The 19,051-nt window shown below is 42.8% G+C and overlaps 1 protein-coding gene across 1 annotated transcript in view; it reads right to left on the minus strand.

The window, feature by feature from the left end:
• Window positions 1-3,371: 3,371 nt before the first annotated feature.
• LOC134224653 (phosphoribosylformylglycinamidine synthase) overlaps window positions 3,372-19,051 on the minus strand; it is a 29,375-nt gene continuing 13,695 nt past the window's right edge. Inside the window, exons 2-5 of the mRNA XM_062704134.1 lie at window positions 17,692-18,199; window positions 16,858-17,619; window positions 4,170-6,218; window positions 3,372-4,075 (exon numbers count right to left, since the gene is read on the minus strand). Coding sequence (XP_062560118.1) covers window positions 3,435-4,075; window positions 4,170-6,218; window positions 16,858-17,619; window positions 17,692-18,199 — 3,960 coding nt within the window. The 3' untranslated portion in view covers window positions 3,372-3,434. The remainder of the gene's footprint in view (window positions 4,076-4,169; window positions 6,219-16,857; window positions 17,620-17,691; window positions 18,200-19,051) is intronic.

The raw sequence follows: 19,051 nt of genomic DNA on the forward strand, positions 1-19,051 counted from the left end.
TTGTCGGATCCGATCTTCGCATTGAAGTCGCCCAAACAGATCTTGATATCACCCTTCGGAATTCTATCTACGACGGCATTGAGTTGACTGTAGAAGTTCGCTTTGTCTTGCAGATCGGCAGCATCGGTTGGCGCATAACATTGGATTATAGTAAGGTTTCGGACCCGTGTTCTAAATCTGGCAACGATTATCCTTTCACTTATAGGTTCCCACTTCATAAGCGCAGAGTGTGTCTGATCAATTAGTAGGAAGCCAAGTGCGCGATGCTGGGGAGCGTGTTTACCTCGTAAACCAGAGTATAGCAGAACTTGTCCCGACGGCGTTCTGTGTTCTCCAAAGTTTGGCCAACGGACTTCACTCAGGACCTCAAGCTTCATGCGGCGTGCCTCATTGGCAAATTGTGCCAATTTACCCTGCTGGGCTAGGGTTAAAACGTTCCATGTTCCTATTCGTGTCCGTTGTTTCGCGCTAAGAGTCGTCGCCGTAAAATCAGTCCGTATTCTTTCATTATCGGATTCTCGAACAAATTGATGTTTCGGGAACAGTAGGTTGATGGCCCAAGGTTCCCTATCCACCGGGATGGGGCTGCCATCTTAGGTATAGCTTCTGGGGAATAGCATTTCATACTCAGCCGCTGGATGCCAGAACATACGCTGTTGGAGCCGCACCTCCTTGGTGAACAGACGCTCGGTCAGTCGGGTCAAATTTGTTTAAAGTCCCACCCAACACCAGGACTAGGCTAGTGCGCTTTGAGCGGCACACGGTTGCTTTGATAGGGCCTGCTTGGGGACAAATGCAGCTTTTTATAGGAGTTCAACAGAGCCCACTGTCGAACCCCACCACATCCTAGGCAGACCCCACAGGACGCACCCTCTCACTCTAGCTGATGTCAGAAGGACAACAGTGCCCAGGCTGCACTACCAGCTAAGTAAGCAATCCTTAGCTGGCGGTCAATTGTCATCGGAAGACCCGTGGAAGCGTGAGTATTGGAACTTGTGAGGACCTGAGCTATGTTAGGCGCCCCTTCCCGGATGTCAACTCACCATTTCGCAGCCCTCGTGGCAGCAGCGGTGGAGTACATTTCTGAAACGGTGGCGTCTAAAGTAAGTTGAGCCACAGTCGAAACTATTTAGTAGTGTTAGTGATTTGAAAGGCGCATTATTGACGCTTGTTGTCTTTCTTGTCTTCTTCTTATTGGCATTACGTCCCCACACTGGGGAAGAGCCGCCTCGCAGCTTAGTGTTCATTAAGTACTTCCACAGTTATTAACTGCGAGGTTTCTAAGCCAGGTTACCATTTTTGCATTCGTATATCATGAGGCTAACACGATGATACTTTTATGCCCAGGGAAGTCAAGACAATTTCCAATCCGAAAATTGCCTAGACCGGCACCGGGAATCGAACCCAGCCACCCTCAGCATAGTCTTGCTCTGTAGCCGCGCGTCTTACCACACGGCTAAGGAGGGTCTTTCTTGTAGATGGGGCATATAACCCCTTCTTTTCACTCCTTCGGTAGCTGTTTAGCTTCCCAGATTCTGACTATCAGTTTGTGCAGGCAAATGGCCAGCTTTCCGGGCCCATCTTGATGAGCTCAGCTCCGATACCATCCTTACCAGCTTTATTGGTCTTTAGCTGTTGAATGGCTTAACTACCCTCAAGGTGGGGACTGGCTTCTATTGTCCGCTGAACTGACGTAGTCATCTCCTCCACTGTCTTGACTTTCACTGCCTGTACTTTCAGCACCTGTTGCTCATAGTGCTGCTTCCACCTTTTGATCACCACATGTTTGTCCGTCAAGATGCTCCCATACTTACCAACCTGGATATCTGGTTCCTATCTTCCATCTCCCATTCTTATCCCTGCCATTTCGGCTCGCGGCACGAAGCCTTTTCGGGATGCGTTGAGCTTCTGATAGAACTTAAGTGTTTCTTGAGAGCGGTCCAGCTGTTCCATCTCCTCGCACTCCGCTTCTTCCAGGCGGCGTTTCTTCTCCTGAATAAGGCGGGTCTGCTCTCTCTGCTTCCGTCTATATCATTCCACATTCTACCAGGAACATTGCTGCAATGCCACCGACCGCGCTGCGTCTTTTTCCTCCAGAATATGTCTGCACTCTTCGTCAAATCAATCGTTTCGTTCCATCGACTTCGTCCAAGATACTCGACGTTGTTCTCCGCTGCGTCGTTAATGGCTGCTTTAGCTGTATTCCAGCAGTCCTCAAGAGGGGCCCCATCGAGCTCACCCTCTTCCGGCAACGTTGCCTCGAGATGCTGCGCGTATGCAGTGGCTACATCAGGTTAATTTAGGCGCTCTAGGTCGTACCACGGCGGTCGTCGATACCGAACATTCTTGATAACGGATAGTTTTGGGCGCAGTTAACAGTCAACAAACGCAGTCAACAAAGAAATAAAGGAAGTCAATAAGAATCTGACTTCCAGGCCAAGGCGAAAGCGAGCATCCGCCCAGGATGGAGATATTTTACGTTGGCGCTATATACCCTAGGGGTGCTCAGGATACATGAGTGAGTGAGTGAATGAAACAGCTACATTAGTGCCACTTTAAAGTATTTAGTGCTCATACCTCGAACGTGGACAATCTTGTAACTAATATTAAAATGTTCTTCTTCTTTTTGAATGGCTCAATATTAGGGTAGCGACAGGTATTCCCGGCTGGAATTTTTGTCAATATCTCAAGAGTTTATGATGCAGCTTGTTGAAACAGAATAATGCGATAATGTTGCCAGTTTAAATGAGTGTACATGAAGCGAGGGCTATTTGCCCAATAAGCTCACAGTTGAAAGTTAATTACTATATAGGCTAGATGTACCAGTCGTGGCTATAGCAACAGTTGTCGCACTAGTGCTTTATATGCCAAATGGCCAATCAAATCAATTCAAACCAATTTTATATCGATAAAGCATATTTATATGATACAATAACACCAAAACAAGTAAAGCATAATTGTAAAAATAGATTTATCTTAATTTTCGACGTCCATTGCACCAGTTGTCGCACTCGTAGTCCCAATTTGGCCAATCCCATAAGAAAACAATGGGGTTAAATGGGGTTAAATATGAGAAAACAATGGGGTTAAATGGCGGTCAAATAAGGAACCAAAATTTAAAATAGTGCCCCAACTGGTGCATGCGCTTATATTAAGGATTAATCAATTTTAAGGAATATAACAAATCTTATTGTGGTTTTCACACAGCTGTTCTAAGGAGCAGGAAGTAAAACCTTCCGCTTGATATAGAAAGTCCACCCACATGATGTTCATTTATTTTTTTTAAATAGTTGTTCTTATGTATGGTGACAATTGGTACACCCACCCTAGATCGGTAAATGTCATCAGTAAGGTAATGTATACTTATAAACTTAATGAAGGGTCACTTCAAATAATGTATTTTTATAAAAAAAGTATTTAATAAACAATCAATTTTACTTCCTAATGCACCAATTATAAGCTTCGGCGAACATGGAATGCCAAGGCGATGTTTGATAGTTGAATCCTTCAGATACGTATGGCCATTGCCACATTTTTGCGCACCGTTCGGGATGTGGCATGACAGCCAGATGTCTACCGTCGGCGGAACAAACGCCAGCAATACCATCAACACTTCCGTTCGGGTTCATGGGATAAACCTCAGTGGGTTCCCCCTGATCGTTCACGTACTGCATGGCAATGCACTTGTTTGTTTTTAGCTTTTCTAGCACTGGTTTAGATTTGAACGAGAAGCGCCCTTCGCCATGAGCCACCCAACAGCCAAGGACACTGCCTTTCAGTTTGCTCAACATAATTGAGTTGCTTTCGCCGATTTTCAGCGTGCTCCAGCGACATTCGAATCGGTTAGATTTGTTCGGCAACAGCGCTACATCCGGCACATCTGTGCTGTTGGATTGATCTTCCAGAGAAACCCAGCCGATCAATCCCATCAGCTGACAGCCATTGCATACGCCTAGCGAGAATGTATCGGTTCTGGTTTTGAAATGCTTGAATTGAGGGGACAGTACATCGCTGTAGAGAATGCAGGCAGCCCAACCCTTTGCAGAACCGAGCGTATCGGCGTAACTGAATCCACCTGAAAATTTAAAAATGTTATGAATCATTTTGGGAACTAATAAATTAATACAATAAGCACACAATTCAAACAAAATTTTCTGTGCATAACTAACCTGGGAAAACTACTCCGCGGTAGTTATCCAGAGACGTTTTCCTTTGCAGTAAATCGCTCATGGTAACGTCATGCACTTCGAAGTTTGCATCATAAAGAGCAGCGCACATTTCACGATCCCCATTGGTACCTTCCTCGCGAATCACTGCCACTTTTGGTTGTTGCGATCCCAACACCTTGGAGGCGTAGAGTAGGTCGGGATTGACGCTGCATCTGTAGGTCGGGCCACATCTGTAATCCAATGTTTCGTACTCCTGTACAGCACACTTCTCATCAGCTTGAAGCTTCTCGATCTCGAAGCTGGTGCGTTCCCACTGTTTGAACAGTTGAATGACGCTTGCGTTTACCAATTGAGTTCCATGCATGGTAATCGAAGCAGAACCATTTTCATGAATATCGGTCTTGTAAGCATTGCCAATGGCAAAACATGGCACTCCAGAGGATCGATAAGCATCTAACACATGGTCCACGTTTGTAGGATCTACCTCAATAATCCAACCACATTCCTCGGCGAAACAGATGTGCTTCGCTGCTTGATCCAATGTTTCAAACTGTTTACCGAACTTGCTATACAGCTCAGTTAGATCAACTTTAATGCCTGCCAAACCTGCAAAAGCCATCTCCAATACACACGTTAGCAGTCCGCCATCACTTACGTCGTGACCAGAGAGCAGTTTTCGCGCTTTCAGTAGTTTTTGTGTGGTGTTGAAAGCTTGCAAAAGAACATCAGTTTGTTGGACATCCGGCGTTTTGATACCGAGTTCTCCGTAACATTGAGCGAACACAGAACCACCAAGCCTGAATTGAGTTTCGATGGAAACATAAAGTAAAGATGTCTCAAGGTTTAGCGATGCTGCCTTCAAATCCGGAGTTACCTTTACCCGAATATCCGGACATGGTGCATAAGTTGAAATCACAAGTGTACCTGGGCTCTTCACTGTTTCGGCATTAACGCGTGCGGCCATCGAAAGCGAATCTTTGCCTCCATCAACGGCAATGTTCAACTTGGCCATGATATCACACATGGCTTTGCAGGCGTCGACCATTTTGGCACCTTCTCCGCTTAGTTTTGCGGCCCACATCCAATTTCCGGAACACTTTACATCTGCTAGCTGTGTAATGCCTGCAAACACCAAATTCGACACCGCTTCGGCAACAGAGAGACGGGCTCCGGCCCCACTATCTACGATGCCCTTTATGGGCTGAGTTCCGATCGATGAGGCTATTCCTTCAAAACCAAATTGCGATACCGCACAGATAGAATAGTCAGCCAGTGGTGTGTGAAGCGGTCCAACGCATTGTTGTTGCGCTATCAAACCAGAAACACAACGATCTACCTTATTTGTCAAATAACGTTTGCTTCCTACGGTGATGGAGGATAACACTCTGTTCAAGCCCTCCATCAAATTGATATTGTCCAAATTGAACTCATTTAATTTCATGGGCTTCCGTTGGAGCTTGAACTCCTTCCTAGGCATTTTTCCCAAAACATTATCCAAATGCATATCGAACGGCAAGCTGCCTAAGGTTTTCACGTTATCCCTCTTGGAATACTTATCAGAGTCAAACTTATCGTCCACAAGAGTCACATAACCATTTCCAGTGACATACCCCACAATGCTTATCGGACACCGTTCACGTTCACATATATCCAGCAGCACCTGTTTGCGGTCTGGCGCAATCAATATGGCGTCATTTTCCTGATACTCAGCTCCCCAAAGTTCCATGATCGTAATCGTCGGATCTCCTAAAGTGAACTCCTTTGAAAAAATCACCGCACCCGCACATCCCGGCTCAACGAGCTCCTTCAGGACGTTTCCATTTCCACCTGCACCTTGATCGTGGATCGCAAGAATTGGATTCTTGTCGCCCATTTCAATGCAAGCGCGAACCACGCGGTTCAGTTTGTTTTCCATCTCGGCATCGCCACGCTGCACGGCATTGAAGTCCAGCTCGCTGTCGTTGTCTCCTTGGATTTCCACCGAGCTGGCCGCTCCGCCACCGACTCCAATCCGATATACCGGGCCGCCGAGTTTTGTCAGCAGCATGCCTGGGGAATAAATAAATACGTGTCTGTAAGTGGATTGATGCACAAGTAGTTGGTCAGGTTCGGCACACACTAGTATAAATAGTTAAAAATTGTTGCGGCCTTAATTCATTGACGAGTTAAAAAATTTTTGAATTATAAAAAAAACAGTAGTAATGAATTAATACATTTGCATACCTTTTACTTTTTTCCTGAACTTGCTCACTTATTTGAAAGAAATGAGGTGCCTTTCTTATAGCCTAGCGTTAATCCTTTCAGGACTGATAAGTCATACAGGGTGCGGCAGAAAATAATGCGAAAATTGCTTCTTTTTCTTTCAAATCCCATTTGAATTGCGGTTATCATTATAAGGCCCTTTCAAACAAATTTACCGAATGTGTGCTCTATTTTCATTAATAATATCTTCAAGACGACGCCGGAGCTAAAACACCTCTTTCGAACCTAGTCCTCCGACATCGACTGCCATGTGCATGTTATGGTTGACGTTGGGGTCTTCACACAAGGGTGCGATGGTTTGCAGGCTCGTGCTTCAACATACGCCCCAATCGTATAACCCAACGGATTAAGATCCAGAGGGCTAGGGGGCCACAAATATCTCGCCCAAAATTTCATTTCGTTCTTCAGCAATTGTTGGGTCGATTGGACATGTGACATGGCGCTCCATCATGTCGTAGGACAACGTTATGATCATCGGAGAATTTGGCCTTAACCTAGGGAAGGACTTGGTTCTTTAAAATACCGATAAATAATTTGGTATTGATTTTAAACCCAACATAAATGAAAACAGGCGGCAGTTTCAAACCGTTGTTGTGGCCACCAAGTCAAACATCGTGACATCAATCGGATTGGTTTGGAATTTTAACATCAGAACATCCACAGTTTTCTTCGGTGAAATAAACCGATCCATGCGGCCGTTTTCGTCAGCATCGATGCTTAAAAGCTTTTCGCGTCGAAGAAAAGGATTATATTTTTTTTCCTTCTTCAACAAAGAATGCAATCTTTTTGAACGAGTCACTCGTAGTTAGGGTGGTCGATATTGGGATTAAACCACCCGACTTGGACGTTAATTTACAATGTTATGAAAACTCATATGTGAATATGTACGTTATGTGGAAGATATTGATTTGGAAAATGTATTGGAGGTAACCACTTTCCCTTCGATGGGACTCGAACCCATGGCCCTACAGTACGCTAGACTGGTGCTTTAACCAACTAAGCTACGAAGGACCTCCGTCGGCCTTCGCAACCTAGAGGCTACTGAACGAGCTCGAGATTCCCAAATTGGACGCATAGTCAAATCACTCGCAATCCATTTCACAAGCCAATACACTGCTAAAAAAGTTTACACACAAAAGACTTAGTATGCTTTTTTGAATATAAAGTATTCAATTATGACTTCAAAGTACTCTCTTTCGTGGGAGAATGGGACTACACATAAAAAGGAATAAATATTATGCACAATTATGACTATCTTTTATTCACAAATGAATAACATTTATGCATAAAAACAGGAAAGTGTGTAGAACTTATTCTTTTTATGCGTCAAATTTTACTCCTTTTGTGGGTAGTCCCATTCTCCCGAAAAAGAGTGTATTTCTGCCCAAAAGAGCATACTTTCAGCTGTGCGTGTACTTCCACATGTGTATAGTACACGTCCACATAAGAGGAGCGTGAGTATTTAGAATGTCTGGCGGCTATACACATTCTTCATCAGCAACTGTACTGATCAAGTGAGGTTGTGTAAGCTATTTTCCAGTCGGTCGTCAAGCTCAGACCCGACCGCATTGCGTAGGCAAGAGCACGCAACTCAGGTTCAGTTCAATCAAAGTTAATTGCCTATTTCCGGGGATTAAACCACCCGACTTGGACGTTAATCTACAATGTTATGTAAACTGATATGTGAATATGTACGTTATGTGGAAGATATTGATGTATGATTATTAATAAACTTCAAGTGTAAAAACCATTGCTGGTTGAGCTGAGCAAAATGAAATTTAAATAATAACATACTGAGCAATTAATTTCCCAATCCGCATCGGATTTGGTTGACAATGTTGCCAGCTGCTGAGAATGCCCTCTCTGGTTCAATCGGAGTTGGACGAATGGTTCCAAGAGCGTCGAAAATCAGTCTCAAGTACTTGCCTTTAATCCCTTTAGATTCATAGTAGGAGGAATCTTTATGAATTGCTTGCAAGGATCCTGGCATCAAGGTGATTGCCACCAGCAAAGCAAGTATTTTGCTCTGCTACAGTCTCCTAAGGGTCTGTTCACAAACTACGTAACGCTTTTGGGGGGAGGGGGGAGGTCCCACTTGCGTTATATTTTGTTACACCAAAAGGTGGGGGAGGGGGTGGGTACTACCAAATGTTACGCATAACGCGAAAATGCTTTTTTTTTTCAATCACTGATTGAAGTAATTGCTGACATGCCTTGATCAAGACGGTGAACACGCATCAACCTATCCTCTTCACTACCATACTATGTATTCATAATTGTCCCATGTTAGTCTTTGTAGTTTTTAAATTTTTATCTCATTCTGGCGTTTTTTTTAATTCTAAGAGACAGCGAGTTTTGTTCGAAATATTGTTGCTAAATGTCGAGGCATTTGTGACAGTAAACAGTTCAATTTAAAAATTATATTTTATCGTTATCGCATTTGTCATCACCGAAAGCAAACACATAGTTTGCGTAAAAATCAAACACATATGCGTAAAAACATCACGCAAATATTGTATTTCTCGACAGAACAGCCCCGCAAAGCTATTTGAATGGTCATGGTCACAAATTCTATTTTCGTTTCTACTAGCTGCATTCTTAATGTCCTTGGTTTTTAATCATGTGTAGTTCCTATTCTAACAGTGTTAAAAAAAGCCAAAACCAACATGCTTCAGTGAAGGAAAAAAAGCTGCATTTTAAAATTTTCACAGTTACGCGTTATACGGGGGAGGGAGGGGGTACCAGAAATGTTACTTTTTGTTACGAGGGGGAGGGAGGGGGTCAAAAACTCGGATTTTTGCGTTATTTTATGGGAGGTGAAACTTATAATTTTCAATCATTTGGAAGACATTCTAACTTTTTTGTCCAATTTATGCGCTAAGAAAATAAAACAATGGCTTCTACGCTATAAATTAGTTGTTTATGAAAGGATTATAGAGTTCGCTGCATTGAAAGTAGAAAAATGATTGAATTAACAAGAATATTTGGGGTGTCCAATCTACCCCGGGTGTTCATAATGCCCCCTGGTCCCCTATTTTTATCAATTTTTTTTTGCCAACTGATGTTGTGTACACATCGAAATCGTCTGTCTTGGAACAGTGATCGCCACGTCTCTATCTAAGCCGTTTTTGGGTGGACGTTAGGCAAAATAACAGCGATTTCAACAATCCTTTTTTGTGGTTTTGTGGTAAGCTCGTTACTTCGTCATTTTATTCACCTCGAGAACATGTCATCAAAGCGTAGACGTAGAGGTTTCCTGGCGTTCCGTCTAAGCTTCCTGTTAACAGGATCAATGATACTCTTCAAATTGTTGACTACTTCGGAGCACTGCTAAACTTGTTCAGTTGCATCACGATGTTCATTTGGAAGGGTTGACTGAGGAGTTGTCCATTCAATTCACTCATCATCTTCCATCTGAGCCTGATTATTCATGTCGGACTTATTCTTCTTCTTATTATTATTGACATTACATCCCCACAATGGGACAGAGCCGCCTCGCAGCTTAGTGTTTATTAAGCACTTCCACAGCTATTAACTGCGAGGTTTCTAAGCCGGGTTACCATTATTGCATATCATGAGGCTAGCATGATGTTACTTTTATGCCCAGAGAAGTCGAGACAATTTCCAATCCGAAAACGGCCTAGACTGGCACCGGGAATCGAACCCAGACGCCCACAGCATGATCTTGCTTTGTAGCCCGCATGGCTAAGGAGGGCCTTCAGCGTGTGTCAATCGGCGAGCAGCAAGCCACGACTCTGCCTCTTCTAGTCAGATCTCCACGGCGTGCACACGCATCAACGGAAAGTCGCTGTCATAATTTCGTTCCGGCCATTTGGGGCCACACATTTTGGCGATCCTACCAGTCTAATTTTTTAATCCTTTCGCTGATTTCGTGAGGTGAATTCAAGTTGTTAAATTGTGAAGAGTGATATATTTTATGTCGAATTCGTTTTTAAACCTGGGTCAGTGCCAACCCGAACCCTGAATAAAAAACATTTTCAGGTCCATCTGTCATTGGATATGTTGGTGTGCGTAGCATCGTGTTTGTTTTGATTTGAAACATATGATTCAGGACATCCAGTGCACTAGCAGTGCGTTGGCCTTGACTTATCAGATCATGAAAAGTGCGTGAACTGTTTTTGCGGATAATGGAATTTACTTTTGGGCGGCGGTTATATGTATTTAATTATTTATATTCTATTATGCCGTGCACATTTTTATACAAAGAATTCCGTATAGAATTCATGTAAAGGAGATTTTGTATTCTACAAAAATTCTTCCAATAAGTTATATTGATATTCCAATCACTATTTTTGCAAAAGTTTTTTTTTTGAAAACACTCAGAAGCATGTAATAAAAATTCTACAGGATACGCTAATTTTTTTCCTCGCCACCCCTTCTGATAAAGGTAGCCTCACACCTCGGGAATATTTTCCGCCGGATTTTCAATGGGGCCGAGATTTTGATTTTCCGTGCCCAAATCCTGAAAACATATGTAAAAATACAGGGGGAAAAATCCGTGGAGCAAATTCCCGAGTTGTGAAGCTACCATGCTAGGATTTCCTTCTGAAATTCCTTATCTTTCAATAGTCCAACATAGAAAACATAACAACGTTTTGCTCCGAAAGTTCCTTTAGGAATTCCCCCGCAGGTTTCATCTCTACATGTTCCTTGAGGAAATCTTAAGGAAGTTCCTTGTGGATTTTTTCCGGAAGTTCCATGTAGGATTCCTCAGAAAGTTCCTTGAAGAATTCATCCGAAGGTTTTCCTTCAGAATTTCCTCCGAAAGTTCCTTTAGGATTGTCTCCAGAAGTTCCTTCAGGATTTCCTCCGGAAGTTCCTCCAGGAATTCCTCCGGAAGCTCCACCAGGAATTCCTCCGGAAGTTCCTTCAGGAAGTCATCCGAAAGTTCATTAGGAATTCCTCCACCAATTCATCCAGGAATTTCTTCGAAAAACTTCCTGCTTCCTGGAGGAGCTTCCGTAAGAATTTCTGTTTTAGCTTCCGGTGAAACTCCTGAAGGACTTCCGGGGGAATTCCTGGAGGATTTTGCGGAAGATTTCTTGGAAGAACTTCCGGCAGAACTCCTCCAAGAACTTTCAGAAGAGCTCCTTCCCTTCCAGAGGAATTCCTCAAGGAACTTCCGGAGGAATTCCTCAAGAAACTTCCGGAGGAATTCTACAAGGAACTTCCCGAGAAATTCCTTAAAGACCTTCCGGAGGAATTCCTCAATTAACTTCCAGAGGAGTTCATAAAGGATCTTCCGGAGGAATCCCTCAAGGAACTTACGGAGGAATTCCTCAAGGAACTTCCGGGGGAATTCCTCAAAGAACTTTCAGAGGAATTCCCCCAAATTAATTCCTGGAGCAACTTTCAAAGAAAATCCTGGAACAGTATTCAAAGATATTCCTAGAAGATTTTCAAAGGAATTCATCTCGAAGGGGTCTCTTGAAAAAAAAATATGGAGGAATGCCTAAAAGATATCGCCAATGAATGCATACAAGAATTCAAGAAAGAATTACTGGAATTAAATTCTGAAACGCACGAAAGAGTTTTTGGAATAATTTCAAAAGAAATTTTGCATATTATTTAGAAAAGAATTCTAATCGGTATTCCTCAAATATATTTGTCTGACAATTCTTAGCGGATTTTGTGAACGGGTTTCAATGGGAATTCCCTAAATAATTCCATCCACCGACCTAATTTAGGACACAATCTGTGAGGAAAACCCTGAATTAACGTAAGCATAACTTCCCTAACAATTATTTTTTAAACTGAATCTAGACAACAGTACCGGATTAATTTCATTTAAAACTTCAATAACAAATATAACTAAATTCCTGAAAAAAAAATTTCAACGCGCATTTTATTTAAATAACAGACAGTTTTGTTTTTCCCTTCTGATTGTTTATTCCGCCCAGTCCCACCCACTCATATGGTTTTGACAGTTGAAGTACAGTTGTATTGGTGAACCCGGTGCGAAACCGTGAAACAACACAGTGCGAACCCGACAGCTTTGGGGTTGGAACTAGTGCGAACCTAGTTCCAACCTGAGCGAATAAAAAAACACTTTGACAGCACTTAGGTTGGAACTTTTTAAAAACGAATTCGACATTAGTTTGCAAAATCTCTAGACGCGTCTCGAAGACCATCAGAAAATGGTTTGTGGTTTGCACAATCACAAGACTCGTCTCGACGACCATCGGTTAATGGTTTGTGGTTCGTAAAATCACAAGAAGCGTCTCGAAGATCGTCGGATAATGGTTTGTGGTTCGCAAAACCACAAGACGCGTCTCGAAGACCGTCGTAAATTGGTTTGTGGATTGCGAAATCACAAGACGCGTCTCGAAGACCGTCGGAAAATGGTTTGTGGTTCGCAAAATCACAAGACGCGTCTCGAAGGTTTATGGTTTGCAAAATCATAAGACGCATCTCGAAGACCGTCGGAAAATGGTTTGTGGTTTGCAAAATCACAAGACGCGTCTTGAAGGTTTATTGTTTGCAAAATCACAAGACACGTCTCGAAGGCTGTCGGGAAATTGTTTGTGGTTGTGATTTGTGGTTTGTGATTTGCAAAATTACAAGACGCGTCTCGAATACCGTCGGAAACTGGTTTGTGGTTTACAAATGCTCAAGACGCGTCTCAAAGACCGTCGGAAAATGGTTTGAGGTTCACAAAATCACAAGACGCGTCTCAAAGGTTTATAGTTTGCAAAATCACAAGACGCGTCTCGAAGACCGGCGGAAAATTGTTTGTGGTTCACAAAATCACAAGACGCGTCTCGAAGACCGTCGGAAAATGGTTTGAGGTTCACAAAATCACAAGACGCGTCTCAAAGGTTTATGGTTTGCAAAATCACAAGACGCGTCTCGAAGACCGTCGGAAAATGGTTTGTGGTTTGCAAAATCACAAGACGCGTCTTGAAGGTTTATTGTTTGCAAAATCAAAAGACGCGTCTCGAAGATCGTCGGAAAATGGTTTGTGGTTTTCAAAATCACAAGACGCGTCTCGAAGGCTGTCGGGAAATTGTTTGTGGTTTGCGAAATCACAAGACGCGTCTCGAAGACTGTCGGAAACTGGTTTGTGGTTTGCAAATTCACAAGACGCGTCTCGAAGACCGGCGTAAAATTGTTTGTGGTTCACTAAATCACAAGAGGCGTCTCGAAGACCATCGGAAAATGGTTTGAGGTTCGCAAAATCACAAGACGCGTCTCGAAGGTTTATGGTTTGTAAAATCACAAGACGCGTCTCGAGTACCGTCGGAAAATGGTTTGAGGTTCGCAAAATCGCAAGACGCGTCTCGTAGATTTATGATTTGCAAAATCACAAGACGCATCTCGAAGATCGTCGGAAAATGGTTTGCGGTTTTCAAAATCACAAGACGCGTCTCGAAAGCCGTCGGATTGTTTATGGTTTACGAAATCACAAGACGCGTCTCGAAAACCGTCGGAAACTGGTTTGTGGTTAACAAATGCTCAAGACGCGTCTCGAAGACCGTCGGAAAATCGTTTGAGGGTTTGCAAAATCACAAGCCGCGTGTCGAAGACCGTCTGAAAATGGTTTGTGGTTTACCAAATCACAAGACGCGTCTCGAAGACCGTCGGAAATTGGTTTGTGGTTTGCAAAATCACAAGACGCGTCTCGAAGACCGTCGGAAACTGGTTTGTCGTTTACAAATGCTCAAGACGCGTCTTGAAGACCGTCGGAAAATGGTTTGAGGGTTTGCAAAATCACAAGCCGCGTCTCGAAGACCGGCGGAAAATTGTTTGTGGTTCACATCATCACAAGACGCGTCTCGAAAGTTTATGGTTTGCAAAATCACAAGACGCATCTCGAAGATCGTCGGAAAATGGTTTGTGGTTTTCAAAATCACAAGACGTGTCTCGAAGGCCGTCGGATTGTTTGTGGTTTGCGAAATCACAAGACGCGTATCAAAGACCGTCGGAAAACGGTTTGAGGGTTTGCAAAATCACAAGCCGCGTCTCGAAGACCGTCGGAAACTGGTTTGTGGTTTACAAATGCTCAAGACGCGTCTCGAAGACCGTCTGAAAATAGTTTGAGGGTTTGCAAAATCACAAGCCGCGTCTCGAAGACCGTCGGAAAACGGTTTGTGGTTTTCAAAATCACAAGACGCGTCTCGAGGACCGTCGGAAAATGGTTTGTGGTTCGCAAAATCGCAAGACGCGTTTCGAAAGTTTATGATTTGCAAAATCACAAGACGCATCTCGAAGACCGTCGGTTTGTGATTTACAAATGCTCAAGACGCGTCTCGAAGACCGTCGGAAAATGGTTTGAGGGTTTGCAAAATCACAAGCCGCGTCTCGAAGACCGTCTGAAAATGGTTTGTGGTTCGCAAAATCGCAAGACGCGTCTCGAAGGTTTATGGTTTGCAAAATCACAAGGACAAAACGCATCTGGAAAATTGTCGGAAAATGTTTTGTGGTTTTCATAATCACAAGACGCGTTTCGAAGAGCGTCGGATTGTTTGTGATTTGCGAAATCACAAGACGCGTCTCGAAGACCGACAGAAACTGGTTTTGTGGTTTGCAAAATTACAAGACGCGTTTCGAAGACCGTTGGTAACCGGTTTGTGGTTTGCAAAATCACAAGACATGTCTCGAATCGCAAGACCGTCGTAAAATGATTTGCGGTGGTGCGTCTGAAAGACCGCAGGAATAATGGTTTGTGGTTTAGAAAACTATAAGGCGTGTCTGAAAGGTGGCCGAAAAATGTATTACAGTTTGTGAAACTACGAGGTGCGTATGGAAGACCAACGATAAGTGGTTTACGATCTAGAAAATCTGAAAGTTCTGCGTGCATTGATTTTGGTTAAAACAAATTTAGATTTCATGTAGCCACTTGGCGACGTTAGTGTACATGAGACTACCAGTTGAGCTATGATATAACGAAATCTGATAGAAATGAAGAAATGTTCTATGCTGCATTGTTTGAAATTGTTCGAAAAGCCAAATATATTATCTGGAAATTTATCTTGGAATGTACTGACTTAGTAACCATATCGGGATTACCTGTAGGATCAGATATCTTGGAATTTGCAAAATGTGTCTTATTGGCGAAACTAAAAGTTGGATTAAGTGAACGGATTTTGATTGGATTTGGAATAGATTTGAATTTGTTCTGGATTGAATATGGATTGGATTTGGATTTGAATTGGATTGGATTTGGATTGAATTTGGATTGAATTTTGATTTGATTTAAATTGGATTTGGATTGAATTTGGATTAGCAATGATTTTCTTATCTTTATTAGGTTGTTTTTAAATCTTATTAGTAATGAAGTTCAACACCACTTCTTCTTCTTCTTATAGGCATTCCATTCCCACACTGGGACAGAGCCGCCTCGTAGCTTAGTGTTCATTAAGCACTTCCACAGTTATTAACTGCGAGGTTTATAAGCCAGGTTACCATTTTTGCATTCGTATATCATGAGGCTAGCACGATGATACTTTTGTGCCCAGGGAAGTCGAGACAATTTCCAAACCGAAAACGGCCTAGACTGTCATCGGGAGTCGAACCCAGCCACCCTCAGCATGGTCTTGCTTTGCAGCCGCGCGTTTTACCGCACGGCTAAGGAGGGCCCCTTTCAAAACCACTTAGTTTTAGATTGCATTTGAGTAAAATTTGGAATGTTTTTGGAAGAAATTTGAACTTCATTGTATTTGTTAAAATCTCGGATAACAAAAGAAGGCCATTGGCTTCGTAACTTTGTTGTTCTCTAATCATCCATTCATTACTTAGATCCTGATTTTAAAGCTTGTATAGATTTGTGGCACGGAATAGGAACGAAAGTATGAATCAAGTTTTATCTTTTGCGACCCACAGTTTGGGAACCCATATTCTAAACCATTATTCTGGTATTAAAACCTTGATGTTGTGACAATTGTGCCGCAGCGCTGAAAAGACGTTACATGGGCATCGTGTCTAATGCGTTGGGAATGTAACGCGCGGACGAATTTATGTACAAAGCACTTAGGACCAACGTTGGAGACCAGCAGTGCTGGTAAATAACGGAATAAAAATGCTCGAAAAATGTAAACAGGGGTACGTGGAGCATGCACCAAGGCTTCTGTTCGCAACGAGGTCTAGCTATCAACTGGCAACAAATGAAATTGCTTGAACGCTGTGTCTACGCGAGTGCGATAATGCACACGTACTTGCCTTGACGCAACATCGCCGCATCGTTCAATGTCGATGCACATGTGCGTCTTTGCAACGCAAAGTTGAAAAGACGCTACTTGAGTATTGGGGTTTGAGAAATCAAACATGGGTTATTCTACAACTGGAATACTTTTGCTTAAAAAAGAACTTTTGAGCTTTCGGAACCTTAAGTTAAGTGTTCTACTCTAGTTATGTTTTCATTATGCCTCAATAAATCAAAGTCAATACTTGAACATTTCCTACTAACCTGGCTTTGGATCCAACTTGTTGATTTGTTTCGAGTTCATCGTTCCAATTCCACCACTGAACAAAATTGGCTTCACATATTCCAACCGTTCATTGTCGTTGGTTACCATTCCGAACGATATAGTGAAACCGGAAACAACGGGTTCTCCAAATTTGTTTCCGTAATCCGAGGCTCCATTACTGGCGTCAATCAATATTTTCAGCGGCTTCGAGAACGAAGGCGGATATTCCAGCTGTGCTTCATACGGTAACTCATAGCCAGGGATGTTCAGCATTCCCACGCAGTATCCAACGGTACCGCAGATCGGCAAACCACCACGTCCAATACTTTGAACATCTCGAATCCTACCTCCTGTGCCGGTTGTAGCGCCGCTGAATGGAGAGAGCGCTGTTGGCATGTTGTGGGTCTCCGCCGTGAATATAAGGTCCGAGTTTACGGGTTTCAACTCCATCGGACCCGGCGCAGCGTGGCTGCTTGCCGTGAGTATTTGATGTGAGAATCCCTTGATTGCGCTACTGTTGTCGCTGAACTTCACCGTATTGTTCGGATTGGAAAACTTTTGCGTGTCAATGATCATATCGATCAGTGATTTTTCCTCCTCCAACCCGTCGACGATCATTCGACCTTTGAAGAACCAATGGCGAGAGTGTTCACTGTTGCATTGGGCACAGTCGAACAGTTCCACGTTTGTTGGATTTCTTTTCAGCACCTTCTGGAACAGATTGGTGTAGTACTTCATGTCCCAATCATCGAATGCAAGACCTGGAGGAACACGATTGGAAAACCATTATTTATAAATGTACAAAATGGATAATATCAAGCAGTATTACGAACCCAGTTTCTTGTCGACTTCCTTCAACGCTTCGACACCGCGTTCAATAACCGGTACCGTGTACCACTTTTCGTTGGACGGCACAAAGTTTTCGTAGAAATCCTCCTGGGGAATGTTAGCTTTCGTGTATCTGCACTGTGTCATGCGATCGCAAACAATATCCATGAGCGAAGTAAGATCACTTTCGGTGAACCGGGTCGAATCGAAACCAATCAGATAACGATAGGAAGTCTCAATGCGGTCGATGAACTGCAAACCAACATTGTGGCAAATGCTCACACTGTTGGTCGAATCAGCCGTAGAGAAATTGAATCTCGGGCCAATTTCAACCAATTCTTCATTTTCCTTCGCTTTGTCCAAGGTAGAACCGGCGGAGAGATTATCCTCCTGCTGTGGTCCTTTCAGGATCCATCTCAACAGCTTCTCCACATCGCGGGGAAACTTGTTGTATTTGGAGTTCTGCACATGATAGCATTTTTCCACTCGCAAGTTGATAACGTGCGCGTTGACCTGCAATGATAGGATGAGTAACAGCGTGCGCTATGTTATGTGGGAAGTAATCTCTAAGGGCTTGTTTTGTTGATAGGCTAGTCATAGAGAACAGCAACACGCTTGTTGACGACTTGTTTTCAATATGGCTGAACCTACATCACTATTCGGTTGCTGTTTACTCGGGGAGGTCTATTTTTGAATAACAAATTGCACTACGTTATTATACTATCAATAGGTACGAGTAATTGGAGGTATTTTTCATCGTAATAAATAAAATATTATACAAACGTTTTTTGCTCAAAACATTTAACTTCTTCTTCAACGTTGATCATTATTCCCAGGTAATCGAATGACCGCTAATTTAGCTCGAGCGCTTCGTTTTCGGAAGCAAGTACGGTCTATATTTGACTAACTAGAATACCGTTTTGACTTAAATCCCGAACATGACTCATATTCCAAACACCGGCGTTTCAGATCCCTGAAATAATTCTATCGGTTTTTGATACGTGAGATCAAGATTACAAATGTATCCAATATCTTATGAAAAAAAAATACGCGAATAAAGTTGAAAAGACGATTTGAAAGCGAATATTTGGAATATGAGTCATGTTCGGAATTTGAGTCAACACGTGAAACCGCACGCTTATATTATTCTGATGTATTTAATTCCAAATCGACTTACAGAGCTCTTAATATTTTAAAATTTTGACCGGCTCTTCTTTGTGGATCAAATAATGACATATGTATATACATATGTGTTATGTGTCGCTCATTTTCCATTGGGGCCCATGATCACTGGCGGAGTTAAGCTGGGGCACGTGACCCACCAAATCGAATATTTTCGATGAAATTTAGTTACATACGCCAAAA

The sequence above is a fragment of the Armigeres subalbatus genome, chromosome 3 (assembly GCF_024139115.2).
Source record: "Armigeres subalbatus isolate Guangzhou_Male chromosome 3, GZ_Asu_2, whole genome shotgun sequence".
NCBI classification, from domain to species: domain Eukaryota; kingdom Metazoa; phylum Arthropoda; class Insecta; order Diptera; family Culicidae; genus Armigeres; species Armigeres subalbatus.